This window comes from Anabrus simplex, chromosome 3 (genome assembly GCF_040414725.1).
Source record: "Anabrus simplex isolate iqAnaSimp1 chromosome 3, ASM4041472v1, whole genome shotgun sequence".
Lineage (NCBI taxonomy): Eukaryota > Metazoa > Arthropoda > Insecta > Orthoptera > Tettigoniidae > Anabrus > Anabrus simplex.
Window position 1 is genome coordinate 273,639,626 of NC_090267.1, and position 26,475 is coordinate 273,666,100.

Here is a 26,475-nt window from a genome sequence, read left to right on the forward strand (position 1 = left end):
GCTCAGGAAGGATCAAGGCCAACTACATTCCAATGACAACCTCCCATCATGCGACCACGGAGTAGGAGGGGCGCAGTCTCATTATTTAATTGCCGCACCTCATATGTATATATGTGGTTGAAGAACTGTGACAAGTGATATGGTTAGACCTTTTTACCTGTGACATTTTTATTATTCATTGAAGTTTATATTATTATATATCATTGTACTTGTAATGAAATTTGGCACATTATGTATATCTTGGAATTTAATTTTAGGTAATGTTGCGCTTGTGACCAACCTCAAAAATTAGAATTTCTTTTGATTTTTTTTTTAAATGTGACTAATCATTCATTATACTTTTACTGGATATTTGTAAGTGAAACGTCCTACTATCGTCCTATTCTCTAATTCTTCCTGAACAAATTGATATATAATATGCTATATGTAGTTACAAATTTGTATTTACTATAATTTTTTTTTTTAATGTATCTGCACGCTGCCTTAAGAATGCTTAGCACATAAGAGTGAAACGATCAGCACTTGGAGGGTTAATGTACCAGTAATCAAACAAAATTCTCTTCATCCTGGTGCCATCAGAAGGCTACATTCTACAGCCTAATTAACCGTGCATTTAATGTCCTTTGATCTGAAAATTATCTAAAAATAATAGACACTATCTATACCATAGCAAGTCATAATGGCTATAATGGAAGCTACACAGATAAATTAAAAATAAACCAAGACTAATCTAAAAACAGAACCAAAGAATAAGAAGAATTTTGCAATTTTCTCCTTCAATAATAAAAACATATATCATGCAGAGGTGCCAAACTTTGAAGTGGATTATCAGTATTCACCTTCTGCCCCCAAGAAAAATTTCGAGTCAAGTCCAAAGCATGCTCCTCCCTTCTCAATAATGACACCCCTTTTGCCCTTCCCTCTAGCAATCTATTTGAAAGTATATCACATTACACAATAACATTTGCACACAACCTGTTAGTTCTGTGATAAAACATTGCTTGTAGCTTGTTTCTCACGCAGCAGCTGCTTTTCAGTGTAGTTTTTCTCGAAGCATCCTTCCCACTGTGATGACATTTTCGTCTTCTGGACCATAAGCGATTCCAGTGCAGATGTGCTTAATGTAGGCCTCACTTGTTTCTCAATCTTTCTGTCAACTGTCAGGTACACTTAACACAGCAAATACAACATTACTGAAGGATTTATATAGTGGAGAAGAGCAACGCCTGAGCTCCTACTGTACGCATAATGCAAATAGCCAGAATTTTTATAATCATAACTCAATTATCCAAAAAACGCAATACATTTCTCAACTATGGAATATACAAATTGAGATCCTCAAAATGCGAAACAACCTACTTCGGCCAAACAGGGAGCTTATGGGTAGCAAAAGGAAGTCACGATCGAATAAGTATCGTTGCCAACTCACAAGCATTGGAACGAACTATTTACGAGAAATGTTCAATCCTTTGAGCCTTTTTCCTTTTCTCTTTTTTTCCATAGTAAATTATTTTTCCTGATAATTTCACCTTTTATTATTTATAAGCTTCATTTCCGTATTGATTGGTATCACTGTACAAAAATAATACGAGTCACCACCTTATCAATACACTAATTTATTTACTTCCAAACTGGTAAATAACCTAAATGACCTGGTAAATAACCTAAATGACCTTATTTACCAGTTTGGAAGTAAATAAATTAGTGTACTGATGAGGTGGTGACTCATTATTTTTGTACAATTTCACCTTTTCCATAATAATTTCCCCTTTGACCATAATTCCCTAATCGTGAGGTGAAATCCGTAATAATTACGGAAAATCCGTAATAGTTGGCACCTCTGTATCACGTTACTAATATAATTAAGAAATATACAGTAATTTCCACGTAACCTACTGTACGCATAATGCAAATAGCCAGAATTTTTATAATCATAACTCAATTATCCAAAAAACGCAATACATTTCTCAACTATGGAATATACAAATTGAGATCCTCAAAATGCGAAACAACCTACTTCGGCCAAACAGGGAGAAATTATTTTATTAGATACCAAGAACAAATAAACGCGGAAATACATAATAGATTTTCTCCTATGGCCACCCATATGAAAGAATTTCAGCACTCTTTTACAAGTATTAATGAAGATTTAATCATATTGCACTTAGCGAATAAAGGAACTCTAGTGAACATACAACTGGATCAAAGAACATACCCCAATTACAATATAAATGAAATTACAGAAAATACAAATACGGTATTTGATGAAATTTACAAACTATTACCAAAAATATACTTAAAACAGAGATGTAAGAAAGACTTCATCAATTCCTTTCACTCTCCTCCTTTCCCCGCCCAACCACATCAACAACACTCCTCCAGCCTACACGTCACTCCGCCCTTCCCTAATAGCCATTATCACAAGTGCTGCACACGGGACATGTATATTACCTTTCAGAAGGATACAGCAGGGAGATGAGTAACACTGTTCAAACTTATCCGTGATAGACCTTACTTTTATCCACACAATACTTATATGTACTATTCTTTTATTTTTGGACTCAACACACTGGAACTTTTAACAAATTAAAACACATTCCATAAAAACGCAATTGCCATCTGACGGAGTTTCCCCTTCAACATTTTACTCATTTTAAAGAACATTTTAAACACCATAGTTAATTCCTAAACTCGAATTGCTACAAAAATCATTTTAACGTTATCCGACTGGATTATACCTTCTTATATTGTAATAATTAAATTCATAATTGTATGTATGTGTTCATATAGACTGTAAGCTTGGTGCTCAAGACCCAATTAAACCTGACTGCATTATTTTTTAAAAAACCAAATATGTGTTGTCCTTGTAACCTTATACTAGCTTTCAAGGAGCTGAGGATGTCTCTATAAGAGATGAAATATGTATTCCCACTAATATACACCAGGCTGAGTGGCTCAGATGGTTGAGGCGCTGGCCTTCTGACCCCAACTTGGCAGGTTCGATTCTGACTCAGTCCGGTGGTATGTAAAGGTGCTCAAATACGTCAGCCTCGTGTCGGTAAATTTACTAGCACGTAAAAGAACTCCTGCAGGACAAAATTCCGGCACCTTGGCATCTTCGAAAAACAAAAAAGTAGTTACTGGGACGTAAAGCCAATAACATTAATTACTAATATACGTAGGCAAGTCAGTCAGTAACTGCAATTTTGCTCTAATTGTCTTTAGGTTGGCTCTAAGGCGTTGTGTTCACCAGCCGCTAGATGGCACCGTTGTCTACGTCTGTGGTAGGTTCCAGCATTATCAGATCAGTACAGCTTGCACTGATGCGACGTAAAAATGGCTCTCTGTTTGCACCAAGGAAGAACAGCGTTCCACAATCCATTTTTTGTTGTCTGAGAGTGTATCAGGAGCGGAAATTCATAGAAAACTTTCAGCACAATACGGGGACAATGTCTTGCCACAGTGAAGTGTTTACCAGTGGATTGAACAGTTCAAAAGGGATCGCATGAGTGTGAAGGATGAGGAAAGATCCGGGCATCCATCTGCAGCAGTAACTGATGTCAATATTGAACAAGTGCATGATATGATCCTGTTGATGGCGTAGCAAACCATATGTACATTAGTCATGGTTCTGCATACAAAATCATGCATAACAGGCTTAACTTCCACAAAGTCCGTTCCAAATGGGTTCCAAAACAACTCTATGAAGAGCAGAAGCACAATCATGTGAGAATCTGTCAGCACCTACTGGACCATCGTGCTAATGAAGGTGAAATGTTTCTGAAACGGATCATCACTGGAGATGAAACGTCCTCTGAGCCCACTCCTCCAAGGGCATTCAATGCTAGTTTGGAGATGACTTTGCTCTCTTTTTTTTCTGCAGAAGGTAATGACATGGAGTTCTTCCACTTAAGTAGCCTCAAATGCCACCGATCTCAGCCACGACCAAACCACTATCTTAAGAATAGAACTAATAGATTACATCAAAGAGTTCAGTGTGGATAAAATGGAACAGGTAGGGTTTTTTTTTAAAGAAAAAGGAAGAAATCGGGAAAAGTTACGAGAACAGAGATGGCAATTACGAAAGTCCAATTGTTGGTCGGACAGTCTGATTTTCAAAGAGTTTATCGAACAAGAGACAATTTCCAGAAACTGAAAAACAGTTATATCATCAATATTCTACAAATGAGATAAGGTATATACGTTAGAACTGCTCATGAACCATGCTCAGTCATATAACGGAAAGGATACAAGAGGGAACAATAAATTAGATAAATGGTGGCAACCCAAATACAAGAAAAAAATAAAACGGATTCAAGAGTGGAAGATCAACAGTGATGTTCACACAACAAAGCAAAATACACCAGTTGCAAACATTATGCATATGATAAGATTACTTCAGTCAAGACAACAATTTAATTTCTCAGATATAACTTTCTAATTGAACAAAGATTACATGATAGGTTCATCCAACATTACATGCAGAAGAGGATGAACAAATGAGGAGATGTTGAAAAACCAGAAGAAATATTTTTAATGAAATCTGCAACATCTATCCGCATTTACAGAGTCAAGAAAAGCATGTACTGGTTGACTGCAACAGTTACTCACAAAGGAAAATGTGTAGAACTATCAAACACACACCACATAATTTTAACAAAATAAAATTAAGACCAATTTTCATTTACGTGATGAATGTATAAGAAAAGAAAATTAGGCAGCAGGTAGGGACCTCTTTAGAGGCAGTCTTATTTCGGGGAGAAGCAAACCTACTTATGAATGACCAGGACACACGGACCCAATGTGTACTACCTGGTAAGGACCCGGTTCATGGTAACAAGTGAAAACCTCAATGGCATCAAAGGCGGAGAAGGTGGCCTTTGGTACGGTACAGGTGGTGGATGTGGCAATCCAACAGTAGTAGCATCTATCCTCCAGTGGAGTGGCTACAGAAGCCATCTGTTCTCCATGTAGGGAGCAGCCTGAAGAAACGCTTGCAGTAGTTCCAAAATTCCTTTAAGAGTGGCGACCCCAACATAATAATGGCATGTACTTATGATGGTATAACAAAATAATCCTCGACAAGAGAGGAAGGGGGAGAAGTAACAAATGCCCCAACCCACAAGGAGCTAATAAGGAGAAATGATGATGATGATGATGATGATGATGATGATGATGATGACGACGGTGGTGATGATGCTGACAGGAGGAAAAATGTCCATGTATTGTTTGTTTGTTTGTTTGTTTGTCCAACCCTTGCCCCGTTTCTCTATGGGGGGTCAGGTATGAGATGAGATGAATCTCTCATGGCAGGTTTTTATGACCGGATGCCCTTCCTGACGTCAACCTCATCAGAGGAGTTAATGAGATGAAATGAATGACGTGATATATGATAGTAAGGAGAGGGTGAAACCCGGTGCTGGCACATAGCCACAAGGCTAGCCAAAACTAGCCGCTACGCCGAAGCCTGCTCTACTCTGTGTTAAAATTAAACATTACTAGGGTACCCGTGTGAGAAATCTTGCATGTTCATAAAGTATGTGGTGGAGTAGCCCCCTGGTGAACTACTGGTGACCTAAGGACTTAGACAGTCTTACTTACCACTAAACGTAATCTTTGATTTTTTTAAACATTTATGGTATCCACTTGAACGGAAGTAAATGCAGGTGTATTATTATTATTTCTTTAAATGCTAGTTGTTTGGGGCGTCGACCTACAAAGATCTTTTGCCCCTACTTGCACCATATGTGAGGAACCTGCGTGTATTTTGTAAATGGTGGAAGTGTAAAGTGTTGAATGTGAGGAAAGGAATGTTAAGGACGACATAAACACCCAGTCCCCAGGCCAGGGATATTAATCATTTACAATTAAAAACCCTGGCCTGGCCGGGAATCGAACCCGGGGCTGCCGAGTGACAGGCGGACACGTTGCCCCCTACACCACGGGGCCGGACAGTGTATTATTATACTGATGTATATTCCGGAAGTAATTTTTTGTTTTACTATAATTCTTTTCTTTACTGATGATTACAGCATATTATAATGACATAAAACAGGCTTCCCAGCAGCCAAAATGTGGACAGCAATAATGGTGCGTATTTTCCTACAGCAACAGTATTTGCAAATCGCACACTTCGTATAATTTTTTAAAACTCATTTTTTAAAGAAATTATAGATAATTATAGATATTTATGAAATGAGAATACAATTCGTCACTGCTAATATCTATTCTCTTTCTTTTGAATGTTCATTTGTCACGATCGGTTACTTGTGAGCGCCGCAAAAGGGATCTATACTACTGAAATAATATATATTATGTCCGAACTTATATGGAGGTTACCATGTGATTCCCTAGTGAGCAGCTGCCTGATTTTCTTTGTGCTGTGGTTTTCATGATCTCAACACTTTAAGAATATGGACAGTGCAATCGCTTTGGAATATATATTCACCAAACATTCTTTGAACTGAATCCTTAGAACAATTTCTTCAGTGTTAATTTCCGTAATGGAGCACTAAATGGGAACTCTCTTCTTTGTGTCCTGCAAACTAACAGGTTTCTCTATGCTATGTCAAACAGTGTTGTTGGGCACCGATTATTGTTTCAAGTGCGAATTTTCCCTTTAGTTCTACCTTGCAGATTGTGTCGATTTCAAATGCTTTAAAATTAATTACTGCAACTATAAAGATTTCTAGCACGAACTTAGGTGGGTTTTTTTTTTGTGATATTAGGGACTGGGTGCCCATTCTTCTTGAAAAAAGTCTTACTCTCCCCCCTCCCTCCCCCAACTTACTAACTGTGGGAGAATCATCTCCCGTTTGTATCCAAATTGTTAGTCTATGATTGTTTCTTATGACTTTGTATTATGTAAGCTATTATTTGGTGTGCGCTATATCAAGTGTTTCTATTTATTTTTTTTTATTTTTTTATTTTTTTCCTTGCTTTCTATTTGTCTAGGGTTATCAGCGCCAGTCATTAGTTTTTAAGATCTTGTTAAATACTGGGTTGTGTTTTCTGTTTTCACTCAAAATGTGCTGCTCGAAAAAAAAAAAGGAAATGAAAAAGTGAAACTTCAGGATAGCGATTAATATATCTTTCACTCCCCTATAGCACATAACCTTTTTCCTCCATTCAAAGTGCTGTCCCTACTATCGTTCACTTGGCAGAGTGATAATGTGGGTAAAGAAATTGTTTGTCCTATAGTTATTTGATTCCTTTGCATCTCTTAGGATTAAGCCTTCTACTGTGCATTCTAAATCTCTGTGATGAGAAAATTCTAATCTATTCTACCTATTTAGACTTTAGACTCATCTCATTCTGGATAAGCAGTGCTAGGATTATAGCTCTGTTTGAACACCGAGGTCCTGTTATCTTATTGGTAGATATTTACACTTCGCTGTGAATTTAGGTACGTACAAGCTTATGCAGTCCCACCTCATCCCTATTCCCGTCTTTCCATTTACCTTCTTTCATGACTCAAGCCATCATAATATTTCATTACCACTTTCTTTCACTAGCGCCATTATTACAGATAGCTCCCCATCAAATTCCATTTCACTCACAAGTTGTTTTCAAGAAGTCCCTGACCTGCCAAGTGAAAGTGGGACTCTGCCATTGCCATAGATCCAAAGCATGCTGGAAACATTTTGTGCATGCTTGGTAAATTTTCTGTAAAGTAGGATGCTACCCTACTTACATGTAGTCTCAGTGAGAATCTCTAGTGGATTGTATAGTCCTAGCTGCCTGAGCACAAGCAGGGCCATGAGTGACTCAGAATGTGTCATCCAAGATGCCAACTCCTATTCAACAGTAACTAGTACCCCAACGCTCAGAACCACTTACTAGACCACTAAAGTGTTGCCCATGGTTTACAAACTAGGGCCTGATTACAGTTACCCACACCATGAACCATTCAATAATCCTTTGCATACTTTGCATGAATGGTTTACAAGTTACCGTTGTTTTAATGAAAGCAAAGGAAAGGTTCAAATATCACATAGGGAGAAAGGACCAAGCTCATAGGTGGGCAGCTGGAAGGGTCTTAGTAAAATGCCTATTGAACTGCATACAGAGATCAAGTGGAAAACAACTAATGTCTACAAGTAAATCTTTAAGTCCTATCACCATAAATTCAACACTGATCCTGTGCAAACGCTGGGAGGGTCGGTAATATTACCAAAAGTGAACATACAATATTGCATTATCATTAAATCATTTTAGGCCTGGAAAGGCAAGTCTCATCAAATCCTAGAGAACCACCAAGGGTAAACTGCAAGCATCAGCTGTGATCATTAGTGACTGAGGAAATAGGTCCTGCCAGCATTTCAGACTGTGTAGTTTCATTTTATCTGCAGTCAAATGTCATGAACCACGCACTGGACCTTACTGAAGATAGACCAAATAATATACTGTCCATGCAAAGTAGAAAGCATCTGTACCTATCATGGCTCCTACCTGAATGAGTTGCTGCTCCTGACCACTATTTTTTCGTATTCCTTTTACACTGACCTGCTACTGCCTGGTTTGTAGCCTTCAATCTAGCAAGCAAATATAAACAGATGACATTATCAACATCAGAGCAATTATATCAGTCAAAATTCCTTGAGTTATCATCTCATGCTTCGAGGATTAGAGAAAAGTACAGGGAATGTATCTGAACTAAGAACCAGCTGCTCCATATTTTTCCTATCAGTGACAACAGCTGTCTGCTGAGTTCAATGCATGGGAGGTGTGCGCAATTCTGTCTTGGCCTTGTATACAAGACAAGCTTGTTTGTGAGCAAGTCTAGACTGAATGATACATTCATGAGTGGTGTACTGTTCTGCTTGGAGTATTAAATCATGAGGTGTGTTATGACACAGTTATGTTCACAACTGCACGTGTGTTTATTTACAATTTATAATGTGTTAACTCAGTCAGCCCTTCAAGTGCAAACACGATTTCAAGAAAGATTCCTGGGTATGAAGTTCCAGATCATCCTGCAATCATTTCAAGATTTATAACAGATTTCAGATTACAAGAAGTGATCAGCCTAAGAAACTAAATGGACAGCCATCGGTTGGAAAATCCTTCCCAACAAAAAAAACCAACTGGGTATCTTTCACAAAAAGTAGGACATTTCTTATGGCTCTGTACAAAAGGCTACTACATTATTTTAAAGTTAAAACTGTATCTACCGAGCTCGATAGCTGCAGTCGCTTAAGTGCGGCCAGTATCCAGTAATCGGGATATAGTGGGTTCGAACCCCACTGTCGGCAGCCCTGAAGATGGTTTTCCGTGGTTTCCCATTTTCACACCAAGCAAATGCTGGGGCTGTACCTTAATTAAGGTCACGGCCACTTCCTTCCCATTCCTAGGCCTTTCCTATCCCCATCATTGCCATAAGACCTATCTGTGTCGGTGCGACGTAAAGCAAATAGCAAAAAACTGTATTTGAGGCACATGCTCTTCAACCAACCAGGCAATCCTGTATGAAGGCGCATATTTTGTCTGTGGATTCTGAATAATGTATACAACAGTGAAATAGACTCAAATGTAATATTTTTCTCAGACAAGGCCTGGTTCCAACTCCATGGTTATGTGGGTATGCAAATAACTTATCTCTGGAGTAGTTTAAAAGCTGTGTATGCAAGACAAATCCATGCACCTTAGAAGTGAAATAATATATCAGCCAGGAAATTGACAACATTACAAAACATGTACAATGGCAAGTGAAATATAGTTTCTTAAAAGGTGCCAAAAAAAGTGTGGTTGAGGGTAGGCAGTTTCAGCATTATCTTTGATATGTTTGTAAGAAACAAACTTCTTACCAGAGTTCATGATGCTGTTGCATTGGTTGCATTACTGCCATTGAACTTTACCAACATATGGCAACAAACATAGCGCTCACCAACAGGAAAAAACACTGCGCGGGTGGTTCTTAGTTCATATGCTCCCACTGTATAACATTCGTTTTTCTATGATGACCAACAATTACATAGTAGGGCCAAAAGTTTCAAGCCCGACAAATACAGAACATGCCCATGGTGAAATATCCGAGAGAAATTTTAAACATAAGGCACAATAGATTCACACACGCATCACCAATAGTTGAAATCCGTTCAACTTTGAAACATAGTAAAAACTAAGAGTAGGGCTCTATACACTGTTATTAAATTCTTGACATAATTCAAGTGGTTTCCTCCAAATTCAGTAAAACCCTCATCAGGAGACATGTATGGTCATGGTTAACCTTTGGAGGGGTTTACTTATGTGAACATTTCCCGGTGTTTCTGTACAAATATTTCCTATAAATCGAATATTGTGAGAATACTTTACAATAAGGATTAAAAAGTCAGCGCACATAAATAACGTCTTAAATAAAACATGAAAAGTAGATCAACAAGATAGCTGGAATTATTAGTCCAAATCCATCTCTTTAAAATCACTATGAGGATTCTTCACACAGAACGTTCAAGTTGAGAAGTGAAGAATCAACCAAACATTCTGTATGAAACAAATGAAATTTTGTATGCAAATAAAGAAAATAAGTACCTTTCAAAAAAATAATTATACTAATAAAGAATACTTTACCATTTTAAAATGTTGCTGATGATGCCACATCCTGTAAAATAATGGCTGAAAATTTTGTTTATTCATTGTAAAATATTACTCTCAAAATACTGCATGTCGTATGTCTGAACAATTTAAAAAATTGAGTTAATTTTAGGTTTATTGGTATTATGCGTTGCTTACGAAAAACAGAGCGGGGGAGGCGGGGCGACAACTGTGAGAAAACAGATTTCAACTGGCGACCTCACATTTTAAAGCGAACAATTTGAACACAACATACTAATTCTTATACGATTGCCCATTTTTCTACATTATTTTCTTCAAGCAGTTCCTAGATCATCTGCTAGGTAGCATGGCAGCTGACATAGTTCCAAGACTCATCGCTACATACTGTGTGGTAGCTGGTATCACTGCTATCAGTGTCACAGTGGGAGAATTGCCAGGTTCAAGAAGTACCACGTTAGGAGTCTTAAGACAGTAGTGTGAAGTTACTGCGAGCTGTTGTTTCAAGCTTTATTTTTAAGAACTTATGGAGTTACCTTCACTATATAAAATTTAATATACCTACTGTATTTACCCAAATAATCCCCACATATATTTTTTGAAATCTGGCGGCGAAAAGTTGGGGTGAGGGTATTTGCATCAAGGTTGGTACAGGGCTCCTGACATACAGAAATCTGGAAGTTGGTAACTTTCCACACGCTCTGTTGGCAACTCAGTACACGCAAAAACTGAGAAGTGTGCTGCATACATATCGCATCACCTGCGCAGCATCAGTTTAGTATTAGCACGAGTTTAGGATGACTTGCGAGAAAGTCTGATCAGAACAAAAGTTGCGGTACGGTATGCGATTGGAGGGAAAGTAAAGCTCGTCTTGAACAGACGAACAATAACGGCTGGGCATTTTGCGGACATACAGCAAAATTTCCAGAAATATGACACAGTTTATGTGAATATGTGACTGAAGAAAGAGAGTTTGGATGTGTGGCCATGAGTGAAATGTTTTTCCATTACAGATTTGGATTTTGTTGACTGTTTCCACTACTGAGTTTCCACTACACACGTAACACTTGGCATTGTTTCCTATCAAAATATGTTCTCGTACTTCTGTTGCCCTGTAGACTTTTCCAGCGTGTGACTCAATGAAAATACTCTGTTTCTCAAGTTTTATTTTTGTGATTTCATTCCTCATTTTTTTAGTGTGACATACTGTATTTTTAGACTAAGAGGTTCTCAGCCTTGCTACTACCTCACACTGTATTAACTTCATCATGTTGCACATGATTTTATACATTCTTTCTCACTGTGTTTTTTAATAACATTCTTTTAACATTAAGCATATGATTTTTAACATTTTCACTGCAGATGGCTCAAAAATGAGCCACAACATGTTTGATTAGAATTATTCCATCTAAAGATATATATGTATTGAATAGGAGGACTCAATAAATCCTTTCCTTTGTAAAGTGAAAACCGTCAATACGGAATGATTTTAATATCTTGTAATGGAAATGCCATCCAGGCAGGCATGAAAGCTAAACTTTATTGCAACTTAAAATTAAAGGTTGCTAAATTAGGGAAAGATAAGTTTTCTGAGAAAATGTTTGATCAATAATTTAACCCCCAAATTTCTAAAATTCACTAAAAACACTTATAGGAATACAGCAAAGACTTGTGCAACTCAACTTTAAACCGATAATATTTGGATAAAAGACAAAAACAAATTCATTTATAAAAAGAAGTTTCTGTTGAGCTACCAACTATATGAAACTCATTTAGAAGTTTATAACCTTCTTTTTTCACACCAGGCAAATGCTGGGGCTGTACCTTAATTAACCAATCAACGTGGAGTGCCGTACAGTGCACGCAGACTCCCCAATGCTCTCTGTCGTGGAGTGACGTATATTGCACGCGCGTAGCAGCTTCTGATTTGTGCTTCTATCTAGAGAACATTTCTTGCACTATTACAAATGTAGTAAGATATACCTGCAGACGAAGCATCAATCTTTCATTTGATATGTATATCTATTGAGTTTTTATCGATTACATATGTTATATCGCATCTGAAAAACCAACAAGTTCTGTTGTTGACATCATGGCAGCTAAACATTTTCTTGTGATCGCGAATTCGAAAATTAACGATGTTTTACCGAATGATGATACAGAAAGTTTAGTTTCGTTAAGCAAAGACTAAGATATAGAATTTGAGAGCGAAAGTTGTGATCGTGACATTGATGTTACTTTTGATATATGGGAAAATATCGGCCATAATGTAATTGATGGTGGGTTTGTGTGAGAAGACATGGATATTTATAGAGGGCAAAGGGAAATATTTACGGCGAATTATAGGTCTCAGAATGCTGCAAAGAACTGCTTATATCCTCTGTGAAAATTTTCAGTTGTTCTCTACTGTCGAGTTCGTAAAGATGATAGAATAGGCAGATATTTATGCTCAACATCGCATGCAAACACACGGTATGTTATTTCCGTTACGATCGAGGGTAAATGAATGTGTACTGGTTACTGTGGAGGATATGTATGTAGTTTTTGCATTATGTATGTTAATGAGCATAGTACAGAAACCTGTATTGAGATCTTATTTCTCAAAAAATCTGGTAAGATTCTTCTACTTCATTGACCTTGGATAATTCCAGTAAATTATGCTGTTTGTGTGTTTTATGCAGTAATAACAAACTGAACATTTTGTTAAAATAGTATGGTACTTAGAGCACTGACTATTCCTTTATCTCGCAAAAACTACAAAAAAGAAATAAACACCATTCACAAACATTGCAGAATACAACGGCTACAGTAGAACCTTTGTCAACAGAATCATAAATAAGCGTTTAGAACCTCCCATACTAATTTTCAATTCACACACTATCAGTAATAATAATAATAATAATAATAATAATAACAACAACACAACAGGTGCACGATGACTTGGCAGAAACAGGTATCAAGGAGGAGGATATAAAAGAAAGGACATCATTTAGGAAGAAGGTTGCGGAAATGAGGGATGCGTCTGAAGAGCGAGAAAGAAGAAGTCAAAGCTTCAAGAATCTTTGGCGAGAGTGTAAAGAGAAGGATATCAGCCTGCGTGACAGAAGGAAGATTGTGTAAACGTGGCCCACAGGTAGCGGTATCGATAAATAATAATAACAATAATAGATATTTGAACTCCAGAGTTTATAAATTAGAATGTCAATCCTGTAATTCCAGCTATATTGGTCAAACAGGCCACAACTTCGTAACAAGGTACGCTGAACATCGCAATGCTCTCAAATATAATTCAGCTATGAGTGAGCAACATAAAGAATCTGGTCACGAATACACTACAACTGATCAAGATCTTAAGATCCTCCATTGCGAACAAGAGGGTACCTTGCTCAACATTCTTGAGAATATCCATATCGATACTGATCAATTTAAAAACCCTCTTACAATTTAAACAAGATCAATGAAAAAAAGAACATTCTACTCAAAACGTTCATTCCATTTGGTTGTCAATAATTCCATAATAAAAACGAACCCCGCTTCCAGCTCTCCAACTCAACACCACCCCTCCAACCCTCTCTCCCCACCGGCTTAGTGCCTCCCTCACTCATTCCTTTCATATCTTCCGCTCTCCACGCAAACAGAGCTGAGCCAGCTACAAGCACGATCAGTGGAAGCGGAACCTCTAATCTGAGACGGTCAGGCCGTCTGAGAGGGCAATTATTATTTAATAAGTCAGTCTAAAGTTTTCTTTTTGTTTATCTTTCAGCTATTAGCCCAAGCTTCTCGCATGTACTCATTCATTTTTTCCATTACAGATTTAGATTTTACTGCCGGTTTCCACTACTGAGTCACACATGCAACACTTGGCACCGTTTCCTCTCAAAATATGTTCTCATACTTCTGTTGCCCTCTAGATTTTTCGAGCATGTGACTCAATGAAGATAGACTTTCTCAAATTTTATTTTTGTGATTTTGTCCTAGTTTTTTAGCGTGACATACTGTACTTTCAGACTAAGAGGTTCTCAGCCTTGCTACTGCCTGACATTGTATTAATTTCATTATGTTGCACATGTTTTTATACATTCTTCCTCATCTTGTTTTTTAATAACATTCTTTTAACATTAAGCATATGATTTTTAACATTTTCAATGAAGATGGCTCAAAAATGAGCCGAAACATGTTTGATTAGAATTACTCCATCTAAAGATGGATATATATATGTATTGAATAGGACGACTCAATAATCCTTTCATTTGTAAAGGTAAAATGTGTTGGTTGAAAGCTAAATTACGGGGTGTACAAGCAGTCATGTATGTCTAGTGTGAACAAAATGACTTTCGTTTAAATAAGAAAACAAACATTGCACATCGTCTCCCAGCCAATTATGAAGAAAAGATAGTCAATTTTCACATATTTGTTATCGCTTTGCATCAGAAAAATTTGTATGTACTCTTGTAAATCGGTAATGGAGAACAGATGCCAGTATATATTGAAATGCCACTGAAGTGTAGGCTATTAATAAAGCTACAGCTTTTCCCACACCCCTGCAGGGTCACAGGTGCAAACTATGTCGCACATGTGGATCTGGCCATTTTATGGCTAACCCTATGCGAAGGGCTGTATTGACTGCTGCATGTTTCTCTGGTGATTGCTTTTGGGGTGTGTTGTATTTTGTGACAAATGTTGGGACAGCCGTGTGCAGTAAACATTCTCAAGAACTGTTTAAAAAAAATTTGTATAAAGTTTTATTTGTTTCAAATTCATGTTCATTGAAAAATCTTAATATAGAGGGGAATCGGGTAATATGGAATAGTCGGGCAATAAGGAATACCACAATATTTTGCCTGTAAGGTACTGCTCTCATGTGGAAACTCGTCGAATTACGGTAAATGTTCTTATGATGCTTTGTATTCAGTTTCGACATGCTCGTGAGTGAGGTTAGTGCGTGGAGCAAGAATATTTGTTTTTCATATTTGAAAAGCTTTTGCAGGTAATTCTTTTAAAGCTTGTATTAATTACCAAAAGTGAGTTTAGTCCTGGGAAATCCAATGTTACATATTGTACAAGAGTTGCTTATATTGCTACACCAGTGAAACTTCCTTGTTGTGCAAAGTTTAGGGCATGACGAATCCTTTAATTCAAACATGGTGTGTCGGGATATATGGAATACTGTTTTAGTTTCAAAGTAAAATGACGTTTAAAATTAATTAAAATTAATTGCATTAATTCTGGTATATTATAACATTTAATTACCTATAGATCTCAGTTTCTGCATCTGTGACTTTTGTCACTGAATGAACAAGTGACTGTAAAAAGAAAACACTGAATAATTCGTATACAGATTATCATTTAAGTTAATTACCAATTTTATACTTTCGATTTTTAAAATTTCTGTACGTCCACCTGTAAGAACGTTCCTTAAATATAACTGAATGAATTTATTGAAGTTGTATTTTAATTTACATATTATTTACCCTACTATTCCATATTAGCCGACTATTCTGTATTACCCACCAAGTGCAACTTTTTGAAAGAAATAATTTTGACGTGAAGACATTAACAATTTACAATTTAAAATATAGAGAATCTTGGCTAATTATTTGAATTTTCAAACCATATTTATTTATATTTCATAACTGATTTTGGTAAGAAGTTATACTGCCAAAAGTAAATGGTATTCCATATTATACAACTCTCCTCTATTGTTTTTACTATTTTATCTTTTTAGTCCAGTCAAGATGTACATCCGTGCTTGCAAAAGGTCCGGTCGTTCTGAATTTTTTATATGTTGTTAGGACCTAAACCAATATTAAAAAACTAGATTTGCAATTCCCAAAGTGCTGTGTGAGCGGACTTTTTTCAGGTTTTCCTCAATATATCAGTGAAGGAAGGATTTGAGCGGTATTATCACTCTATATACTTTCAAAGTATACTGAATTTGATACAATTTGAGACCAAGGCGAACTCTATACAGCCATTGGTTCCCAAGATACAGTTCTTCGAAAAGGGGCAATTTTTTCCAAGAAAGTGAATTTTTTTGAAATGATCACTTATTTTGTGAACTATCTTCTAAAATATGCATCCCATGTCAAATATTATATGAAATGAAACTGTAATAAATTTAATTAGCTTTCAGTTGAGACCAGACTGGTACCTACAGGCCCAGCGGTTCTCTCAAAAATGGCAGATAACAAAAAACATCATAAGTGGATTTTGGGGGGAAATGCAAATAAACTGTTCTCATGTCTTTTTATGGTTTTATTTATCAAACAGTTAAATTTCTTATTGTTAAAAATTGTTTGATGAAAAAATAAAAAAATAATACAGTATACCTTTCGGTAATTACATCATCATCAAACATTGTTTTATATTCCTTCATACTAAAATGCTTGTACAAACATCATTGTACCCACTATAAGGACAAATTACATTTACACATTAAAGAAAACTAATAAAAATCATGTTTTGGTTGCCAAATCATGCCTTTCGTTTTATCTTAGATGGCCCCGGTTTGGGCTCGCACGAAAATGGTGTCTCGATGACTGTGATGGACGTTTGGAGAGGCGCCCAGTCTGTTGTCGGGTCATCTTCATCGCCCGAGCATTTCAGCTCCACATCTGGGACGTTAATGCACAATTTGCCACCGTATGACTGGCAGAGGACTGAGCAGTGTAGCCCAGCCTTTCTGCTCCCCGAGCATCCTTTCTTGCATTTACATGAATTTTTCACAGAAGGCAGGAGGTGCGGGATCCATGGTGTAGGGGATAGGGGTGAGTCCCTGAGAAGACAGCTTCCTCAATCAGTGGGATTCAAGTTGACTCCCCACCACTTCTCCACTTGGAGGTAGCACGTTGCTGCATGATCTTCTGTCGGTGGCAAACGGGCGAGGTTTAGTCTCGATGAAGTGACAAACGTCTTATACCTCAGGAAATCCAAAGTATCCCTCGCGATGTCACCCTCATGTAGAGCCACAAAGCACTTGATGCCTGCTTCTCTCATGGCTTGTGGGGTGGAGTCTGGCCGAAGGAAGACCTCCACTTACTCAGCAAGTGGTTCGCTCTTGCTCAGGAGTGTGGTGATTTTGGTCTTTCCTTGGCCAAACGGTGCTGAGGAGGTATCACACCCAGTAAATGCGTGGGTGAATAGCATCGTCCCTGGTGATAGCTGAGAGTCCTGGTGATTGTAGGAGGTCGTAGAGTAGCGACAGCAACCAGCTTCGCCCTTTGTGCTCTGCTGAAGGTAGACATTTTTCTCTTCAGCGCCTAAACCATTGCGAAGAACGAGCAGGCCGACGTATTCTCCAATGATGACGACCCGATCGGCTACTGCTCATTTTGAAAGCGCTGTCATGACGATTCTCGATCCGCATTTTCTTGCAACAGCCACTTATATTCCCTCCTTCTGAAAGGCGTCACAAAGAAGAGTTATTAGGCATCTCTTGTTGTTCTCATTGCCCAATACATGCTCTTGAGCCATTAGAATTACTATGGATTCATCGAACGTCAATTCGTAGCTGGAATGAGCTGCGTAGCGCGGAGTCGTTCCGCTATTTTGGTGTGGTTTTTTTTGGTAGCATCTTCAGGGTAGCCGTCAGAAACGATGGAGACGTTCTTCCCAAAGTGGTTACGGACGTAGATGGTATAACGCGCCAAATGTGATCGAACTGTGCTCTTCCACTGCCACACAACCTTGTGCAAGAGGTAGCCACCATCCAAAACGACGTGAGTGCTGGCATCTATCGGCGTGTGTCTGGAAAGAGGAGTGAAGGCACAGAGTACAGAGTGGATTTTGTGCCCTTGCGTATCCCTTGCTCATTGAACATAGACATCGGGAACGGGGCCAACTCATACTTGAAGTCATCCTTTAAATCCTCAGGACAAGTCAGTAAATCACTACTGATAGAAAGCAAACTGTCACTTTTGGGAAATGGGGGGTGGAGAGCAAACCAGTTTTTGAGTTTTTCCACATCACGTTATCTCGGACGATTCTAGAATGTCTCATGTCTACATGCTGCTCTCCAGTAGGATATGATATGCTGCAAAAACTTTCAAGTTCTTCATATATGTTCAACATAAACACCATTCCTGTTGTCCACCTTGCTAGCACACTGTCGGAGATTCCTCTTCCTTGGGCAACCCACTGTAGGTCTTCATGGATCGCATCAGCTTCTGTTCAATTGTTAGGTCTGACCACAACCCAGACCAAAACTTGTCAGACCGGCGAATGGTGAATGATCCTTCTGTGAACATGTCGTATTCACTTTTATCCATCAGATCTTGTAGAGCCACCATACCCTGAAGGTAGAGGTGCGCGCCCTTATCGTACAAAAAATATCTAGCTGCGTGGACAAAAGGGAGCATCTTGTGGACAGTGTACAAATGAAGGTTCCAATAACAAATGATAAAACCATAAAAAGACATGAGAACAGTTTATTTGCATTTCCCCCCAAAACCCACTTATGACTGTTTTTTGTTATCTGCCATTTTTGAGAGAACCGCTGGGCCTATAGGTATCACTCTGGTCTCCACTGAAAGCTAATTAAATTTACTACAACTTCGTTTCATATAACAGTTGTCATGGGATGCATATTTTAGAAGATACTAGCTGATGTACCCGTGCTTCGCTACGGGATTCTAAGAAAGACTGTCTTCGTGGTTTTCTTAACTACAGTTAGTTGACTTAGGCCATTACAAAAAAATCAGTAGGAATTTAGGGATTAAAAGCAATGTTATCATCATATAAAATACTCGCTCAAATGAAAAATCACACATTTTCTCACTTTTAACAAACAGTACTACGATGCCGATCTAAGAGTCGCAAGTTTCAGTGCTGGTATGACCAGGCCGCAGACAGCCGTGAAAACTCCTCTGCCATTGTTCCGTTAAATATACACACTGCTCATTCCAATCAGTGACTTAGGGTAGGGATTGAATAACTCGAATGCTATGATGAACCAGTTTGTTACGTACCAGTAGTATCAGAAAATGTATGAACCATAGGAATGCCATGCTTAAGAAGAAAGTTATCTAACTCCCCAGCTACTTCCAGCCAATATTCAGGCAGACTGTTATACTCGGTACGACCGGGCGAGTTGGCCGTGCGGTTAGGAGCGTGCAGCTGTGACTTTGCATTCAGGAGGTAGTGGGTTCGAAAACCACTGTCGACAGCCCTGAAGATGGTTCTCTGTGGCCTCCCATTTTCACACCAGGCAAATGCTTTGGCTGTACTGTACTTAACGCCAGGGCCACTTCCTTTCCACTCCTAGCCCCTTCCTATCCCATCGTCGTCATAATACCTATGTGTGTCGGTGCGACGTGAAAGAAATAAAAAGTACTTGGTATACAGCAGTAATCCCATCTATTGGGCATGACTGGCAACAGAAGATACAAAACACATCACAACAAACAATGGTCAATGTAATGTTGTTGTTGTTCAATGTTATGAGCTTTCTATTGTGGGCCTTCACATTTAGATTTTCTTTGACTCTGTGATATCAAGGCGTCTTACGAAATTACTTATAGCATAGAGTGTAGTTCCTTATTCCACGAATTTATGTAACGATTTTCATTAAATACTGTCTGTCCATTTTCTCGTGACTTGGCGCTGATATGGACTTAGCAACAAAAATTCAGACTCATGAATATCTTTGTTATCTGTCGACAGCCGGTATGGTAAACATGTATAAAACATAAATGATCGGAAATTTAATACTATATAACTTTAGTAATGTAGTATTGGTCGATAGGACCACTAGTAACACAAATATTTGAGAATTAAATTCTAGGCCTTCCCCTAAACTACCATTCCACTCAGCATGAATAAAATTATTTATAGCCTAGATTGTAGCGACTTATTTCCCGATTGTGCATACCGATTTTCATTAAGATAGGACCTCGAATAACATAAAAATTTGAGAATTTAAGTTTAGGCATTCCCTTAAACTACCATTTCTTTTAGCGTAAAATATACTATATATCACCTAGCGACTTATTTTCCGTATTTTCATACCGATTTTCATTACGATTAGAATTAAGAATTAAATTTTAGGCCTTCCCTTAAACAACCGTTTCTCTTGGCGTGGATAAGTTTATTTATGACCTAGATTGTAGCGACTTATTTCGCGACTTTACATACTGATTTTCATTAAATTATCTTCAATCATTTTCTCATGATGCGTGTACAGAAAGACAGACAGACAGACAGAAATTACGGAAAATTTAAAAGTGCATTTCCTTACTACAATGGACATGGCTGGTACGGAAATACCATCCTTTTTAAATTCTGAGCAATGTACAGACAAAACTCTTATTTTATATATATAGATTTCACAAAATAAGTGACCATTTTGAAAAAAAAAAACTTTTTGGAAAAAATTGCCTATTTTCGAAGAACTGTATCTTGGGAACCAACGGCTGTATAGAGCTCGCCCTGGTCTCGAATTGTAGCAAATTTAGTTTACTTTAAAATTATACAGAGTGACTATACCGGTCAAAACCTTCCTTTACTGAGATATTGAGCAAACCCTGGAAAAAGTCTGAAAATTCCATGGTATTTTTGGGTACACCGCTGCTCCCACAGCACTTTGGAAATTGCAAATCTGGTTTTTTAATATTGGTTTAGGTCCTAAGAACATATACAAAATCCAGAACGACCGGACCTTTTGCAAGCTAGACCCCCTTTTCATGTTTAACTTGACTGGACTATTTGGGACTGGCGAAGAAAATTATTATTTGGAACAAACATTACAAGAATTATGTTCAAAGAAACTGTGATATTTAAAATTTCATGTAGTTGTGATTGTACCAATTGTTTATTGTAACTAGCATTTGTAGACTTAAATGTATTAACTTTTGAGGCAGGGGGTAGCTACACGTGCCGTTGTTAGAAGGACGGTTCTAGTTGTTTCCGATTTCATCAGATAGAGCGATCTCAAAAAGCATTTCCATTGGTAGGAATAAGAGTAATTTTAATTGGTAGGAATAACTATATTTCTTATTGGTGACCGTGGGTGTCGGGCAAAATATTTCTGCGTGCTGATTGGTCCCTGTGATTTTCAGTTGCTTGTACCTCCGCGTGTGCGGAGCCCGTTTGAGTGTCTTTAACATCTGACCGACCTAGCAAGCGGACGCGCTCTGCGTCCGTCTCGTCTAGGGACTTCTGCCTCAGGTTGAGCACTATTCATTTTTGTGTTTCGGCTTTTCATGTGTTTTATGTTTCGGCTTTTAATATGTTTTATGTAACTTCAGTTAAAATGTAAATTATAATTAGTGCGACAGAGTTTACCTTTGATATTCCACATTCGCCAATTTAAATATCAAATTTGTTTTCGGAGGCAATTCCCTTTGCTTGTTCAGAGTATTATGTCTAAATCTAAATTTAACTTTTTCTTGTTTAACAATATTGTCAGTCTCATGTGAAATTTTGTTTTCCTTTGAGTTTGCTTCACATAGTTCTGCATCAGCTTCTGTGTTCAGGTTATTCCGTTACCACAATTTTATTTTATTTAAAGATTATTTGTATGGAACTAGAGTTCACTGGCACTTCGGTGTTTTTAATTTTCACTAACCATGTTGCTTTGTTTTCTTGATATTTTATGTTGTAACTATTTTCATCTTAATGTAGTAAAGATTTTAAGGGTGATCGTCGGTTTCCTCCTTTTCCCCCCACAACGGATACGATTCCACGGACCTCAATAGCGTTTCCATGCCACTTCCACATCCTTTCCGTAGTTGTCGTTTAGGTCGACCTGTAAGTTAATTTACGTAACCTCGAGTATGTGTTTAAATTTCATATATTATAAGATCCATTATTGTCACGCGTTTTTTAAAATGTTTGTGTGATCTGTCCAGAGGTGACATTGGTAGCAGACCATGTGTTGTGGAAGAAAGGGAGGTCGACGACGATTGTCCTGTGCTAATCTCTATAATTCTACTTAAATTCTAATTTTGGAGATTTTCTCTCTACCTTTCATTATTTTAAGCTGTTTTGGTCACGTGGCTGTTGCTGTACCTTTGAAAGTTATAAATTAATTAATGTCTTTTTCTTTTAAAGGTTGTAATTCTTGTGTGTGCATTCCTAATCTCTGTTCATTTGTGTGGGGGGTTTTTTTCCTGATGTTTGCTCGAGTTCAATATTCATATCCCGAGGGAGCTGCCTATTATCTCTGTATTAGGCGCCTGAATCTATTTGGCATTCTTTCCATGATATGGAAGCTGTGTTTTCCTGTTTTCATCCTGTAATTGCCCAAAATGTTGGAGGAAATGGTAAGTCACTGTCTATAAAATTCTTTTAGTTTCATTGTCTATTTTCATTAAGTTTTGTTTATGGTAAGCCTTCTGCTAACCACGTGTTTTTCCTTTTAAGCTATATCATTACACTGCATGCGCCGTGTTTCAGTTTAAGCCTTTGGTGATAAATTTCAATGTGTGTTCGTTAACTTAAATTTCTTGATCCGTGTGTTTCGATCGTAATATCTGTGTGATTACCTGTTGCTTTTAGGCTATGTCATTAATTTATGCTAAGTGTAAAGGCGCAATTAAATACTGTACTGTAGTTTGTTTCAGCCAGTGACAACATCGTTAGTCCATATGTAAGAATCAGGACATTTATTCGCATTAGAAATGTAAATAGAAAGCTGAAAGTCCAAGGGATGCAAAAATATGCTGTAAAAAAGAATCAGGTTTGGCCTGTATCATCTGCAGTAAAATTGACGTAATTTTGGAGATTCCTTCCACAGATATAAGTGCATGTACTCTTTTCCTTTATGTTCTGTTATGAGATATATACACTGTATAACTGCAAATTTAATCTGCGTCTAATTTAATCACGTAAATTGTGTATTGTTATGACAGATGAAGCTAACGCCGCGTATCATCATTCGTATATAGCGCACTTGGGTTCTCAGAAAAACGCCATCCACCTCGCAACCAATGGTTACCAATTCCCCTGAATTTCGCTGTGTGGACCTATCTGAGTATTACTAATTGCACAACAAAACTTCCAAATTGTGTACTGTATATTTTAGGCCTCTTCTCAGAAAAAAAAAATCAATGCAACAGTTCCTTCCTGACAATGAGTTAGCAAATTTAATCTGCGTCTAATTTAATCACGTAAATTGTGTATTGTTATGACAGATGAAGCTAACGCCGCGTATCATCATTCGTATATAGCGCACTTGGGTTCTCAGAAAAACGCCATCCACCTCGCAACCAATGGTTACCAATTCCCCTGAATTTCGCTGTGTGGACCTATCTGAGTATTACTAATTGCACAACAAAACTTCCAAATTGTGTACTGTATATTTTAGGCCTCTTCTCAGAAAAAAAAAATCAATGCAACAGTTCCTTCCTGACAATGAGTTAAAATATGCAGAGATTTTCATTTTGCTGTAATGCAATTGTAATAAGAATATATTGTTCAGTGACTCCTGAAGAGAATAATTTTGAAAGAATGTGTAACTTCAAAATTCAACAACTTTTTTACTCCATTGAATAAGCAGAACAATAAATGGATAACCAAGAGTTATAGAACTACCCATATCCCTTCCAGACTGAGCAAAATGTGCAAGCTTTTCCTTCTGCAGTTAGACTTCTTCAGTTAGTGGGTATGAAGAAAGACCAACTTCATAACACGCATACAAATGCATTAGGGAAAAAAAAAAAATGGCTGTACAAGTAGTTATACAACATACTGTACTTTCCACCTTTTTCAGATACCAGTAGGCATATAATTAAAAAGTGAAGATATATATTGCTATAAACCATTGTGTCCCTCACTTGTCCCTGTTTTATGCTAATGAGATGACATGAAACATATACTTATTCCTGAGAAGAAAGGAAATACAAAGATTGAACAAAAGTGAGTCAGAAGCAACCACAATAGAAATTCACAACTGTCAACTGGAGATTGAAGAAACATTTCACACAAAAGTCATATACAGCACAATACCATATTTATTAGTAGGGGGCGGATTTCTATGACAAGTCATATTTTTTCCCTTAACATTATATCTTATAGTCTTGTATTTTCAACACGTTTCCAAGCATGATAATCAAAATTAAACAAGTTTTATTGGGCATATAAATGCATATTTAGGCTTTCTTAAGTTTTATGGCATTTTTTGAACAAAATATCATCATAACGGCACATTTTGGTAATTTTCATTTCAATTTCGTTTTATAAAAATCAGAATAAGCTCTAGAAATTATTTTTCAGGATAGACTGGAATGTACTACTAAAGAACCATTCTAAAGTAGTGTATGGAATGTTTCTAACAGGTAGGAGCTATTGTCTGCTAGCTGGTTCAATGCCTGGAAACCGGGCTATTGTTTACACGGAAGCAGAGGTAATTCTGCAGTTATTTGTCATTGTTCTTATCTCTCTCCTTCGCCCTTCCCTCTTCCACCTTCAACACACTGAATGACCTTGGTCATTAGGATGCTTCAGTCATTCCATTCCTTTCAATATGCCTAAAACGAAAGTCAATTAGTGGGAAGTTGTGAAGTTTAGTTCGCGAGTTCAGTGAAAACATTCAGTACGGATGGAGCGATATTATTCTGTAAATTGTGTGAGGTAAAAGTTACTGCCGAAAAACGCTTCTCTGTGCAACAACACGGTAATACTGTAAAACATAAGAATTGTGTAACTAGATATTCTGCAATCGAAAATAGGCAACGTCTGCTATTCGAAACCCCGACATCAAGTTCACAGTGTTCACAATTTTCACAAGATCTCTGAAAGATGATGGTTTCGTCTAATAGTCCTTTAAAGAAACTTAACAGCCAAAGCTTCAGACAGTTTCTTGAAAAATATACAAAGCACCCTGTTTCCCAACGAATCTTCTCTCAGGAAGGACTATCTGATCCCTTGTTATGAAGAGCTGTTGGATATAATAAGGTGTGGCGTGGGAGACAGTTAAGATATGGGTTTCAATAGACAAGACCACAGATGTGGATGGAAGATATGTAGCAAATGTCATCGTTGGCACGCTGAAGGAAGACCTGCCTGGAGATACGTTCCTCCTGATATGTGAAGTGCTCGAGAAGACAAACCATTCCACCATTACAGTTCTCTTCGACAATTCAATGAATCTGTTATGGCCAAACGGGGCAAAGAGAGAGCACATTTTTCTATTTGTAACTGACGCTGCTCCGTATATGGTGAAGGCAGTCAATGGACTTAAAATGCTATACCCGAAAATGATACATGTGACATGTCTTGCACATGCCTTGCATAGGGCAGTTGAAGAAGTTAAAAGTAGCTACCCTGAAGTTGATAAATTAATATCGAACTGTAAGAAAGTGTTTGTCAAAGTTCCACTTCGCGTTCAGAAATTTCAAGGAGAAGCACCTTCCCTACCCCTACCTCCCAAGCCAGTTATAACGCGATGGGGGACTTGGCTTGATGCCGCAGTGTACTATTGCAAAAACTTAGATGTCGTGGAAAAGATCGTGAAGTCTTTTGATTCTGCAAAATCGGCCTCCATAAAAACCACTCAAGATTTATTTTCAAGCACTACATTAAAAGCGGACCTGGCTTACATAAAGTCCAATTTTAATTATTTATCTGGAGCAATCATGCAACTGGAAGTTTCAGGTGCAGAACTAAGCGATGCACTGGATGTTGTCAAGTGCATTGAACAGGAATTAAAGCATGCGAAAGGAACAATAGCATGTAGGGTGTGTAAAAAATTAGAAAATGTACTGGAAAAAATAGCGGACTTTTGTACCTGCGTGGAATAAGTGACATTCTTTGTGGAAACCCTTCATCTGCAGATTTCCAGGAATTTTCTCCAAGTGATTTAACTCTATTCAAGTACGCTCCCGTTACATCATGTGATGTCGAAAGAAGTTTTTCTCGCTACAAGACGATACTCAGCGACCACAGGAGGGGATTCTCATTCAACAATCTTAAGATGCATGTGGTCAT

The 26,475-nt window shown here is 37.7% G+C and overlaps 1 protein-coding gene across 6 annotated transcripts in view; it reads right to left on the minus strand.

Annotated features, from left to right (window-relative positions):
* ZnT63C (zinc transporter 63C) overlaps nucleotides 1-26,475 on the minus strand; it is a 482,994-nt gene that overhangs the window by 78,549 nt on the left and 377,970 nt on the right. For 2 of the 6 annotated variants that reach the window (XM_067144354.2, XM_067144355.2), the window contains exon 10: nucleotides 8,452-8,534. The exons of the other annotated variants lie outside the window; for them this stretch is intronic. In XM_067144354.2, the coding sequence (XP_067000455.2) occupies nucleotides 8,496-8,534 (39 nt within the window). In that variant the 3' untranslated portion in view covers nucleotides 8,452-8,495. The remainder of the gene's footprint in view (nucleotides 1-8,451; nucleotides 8,535-26,475) is intronic. 6 annotated transcript variants of the gene reach the window in all.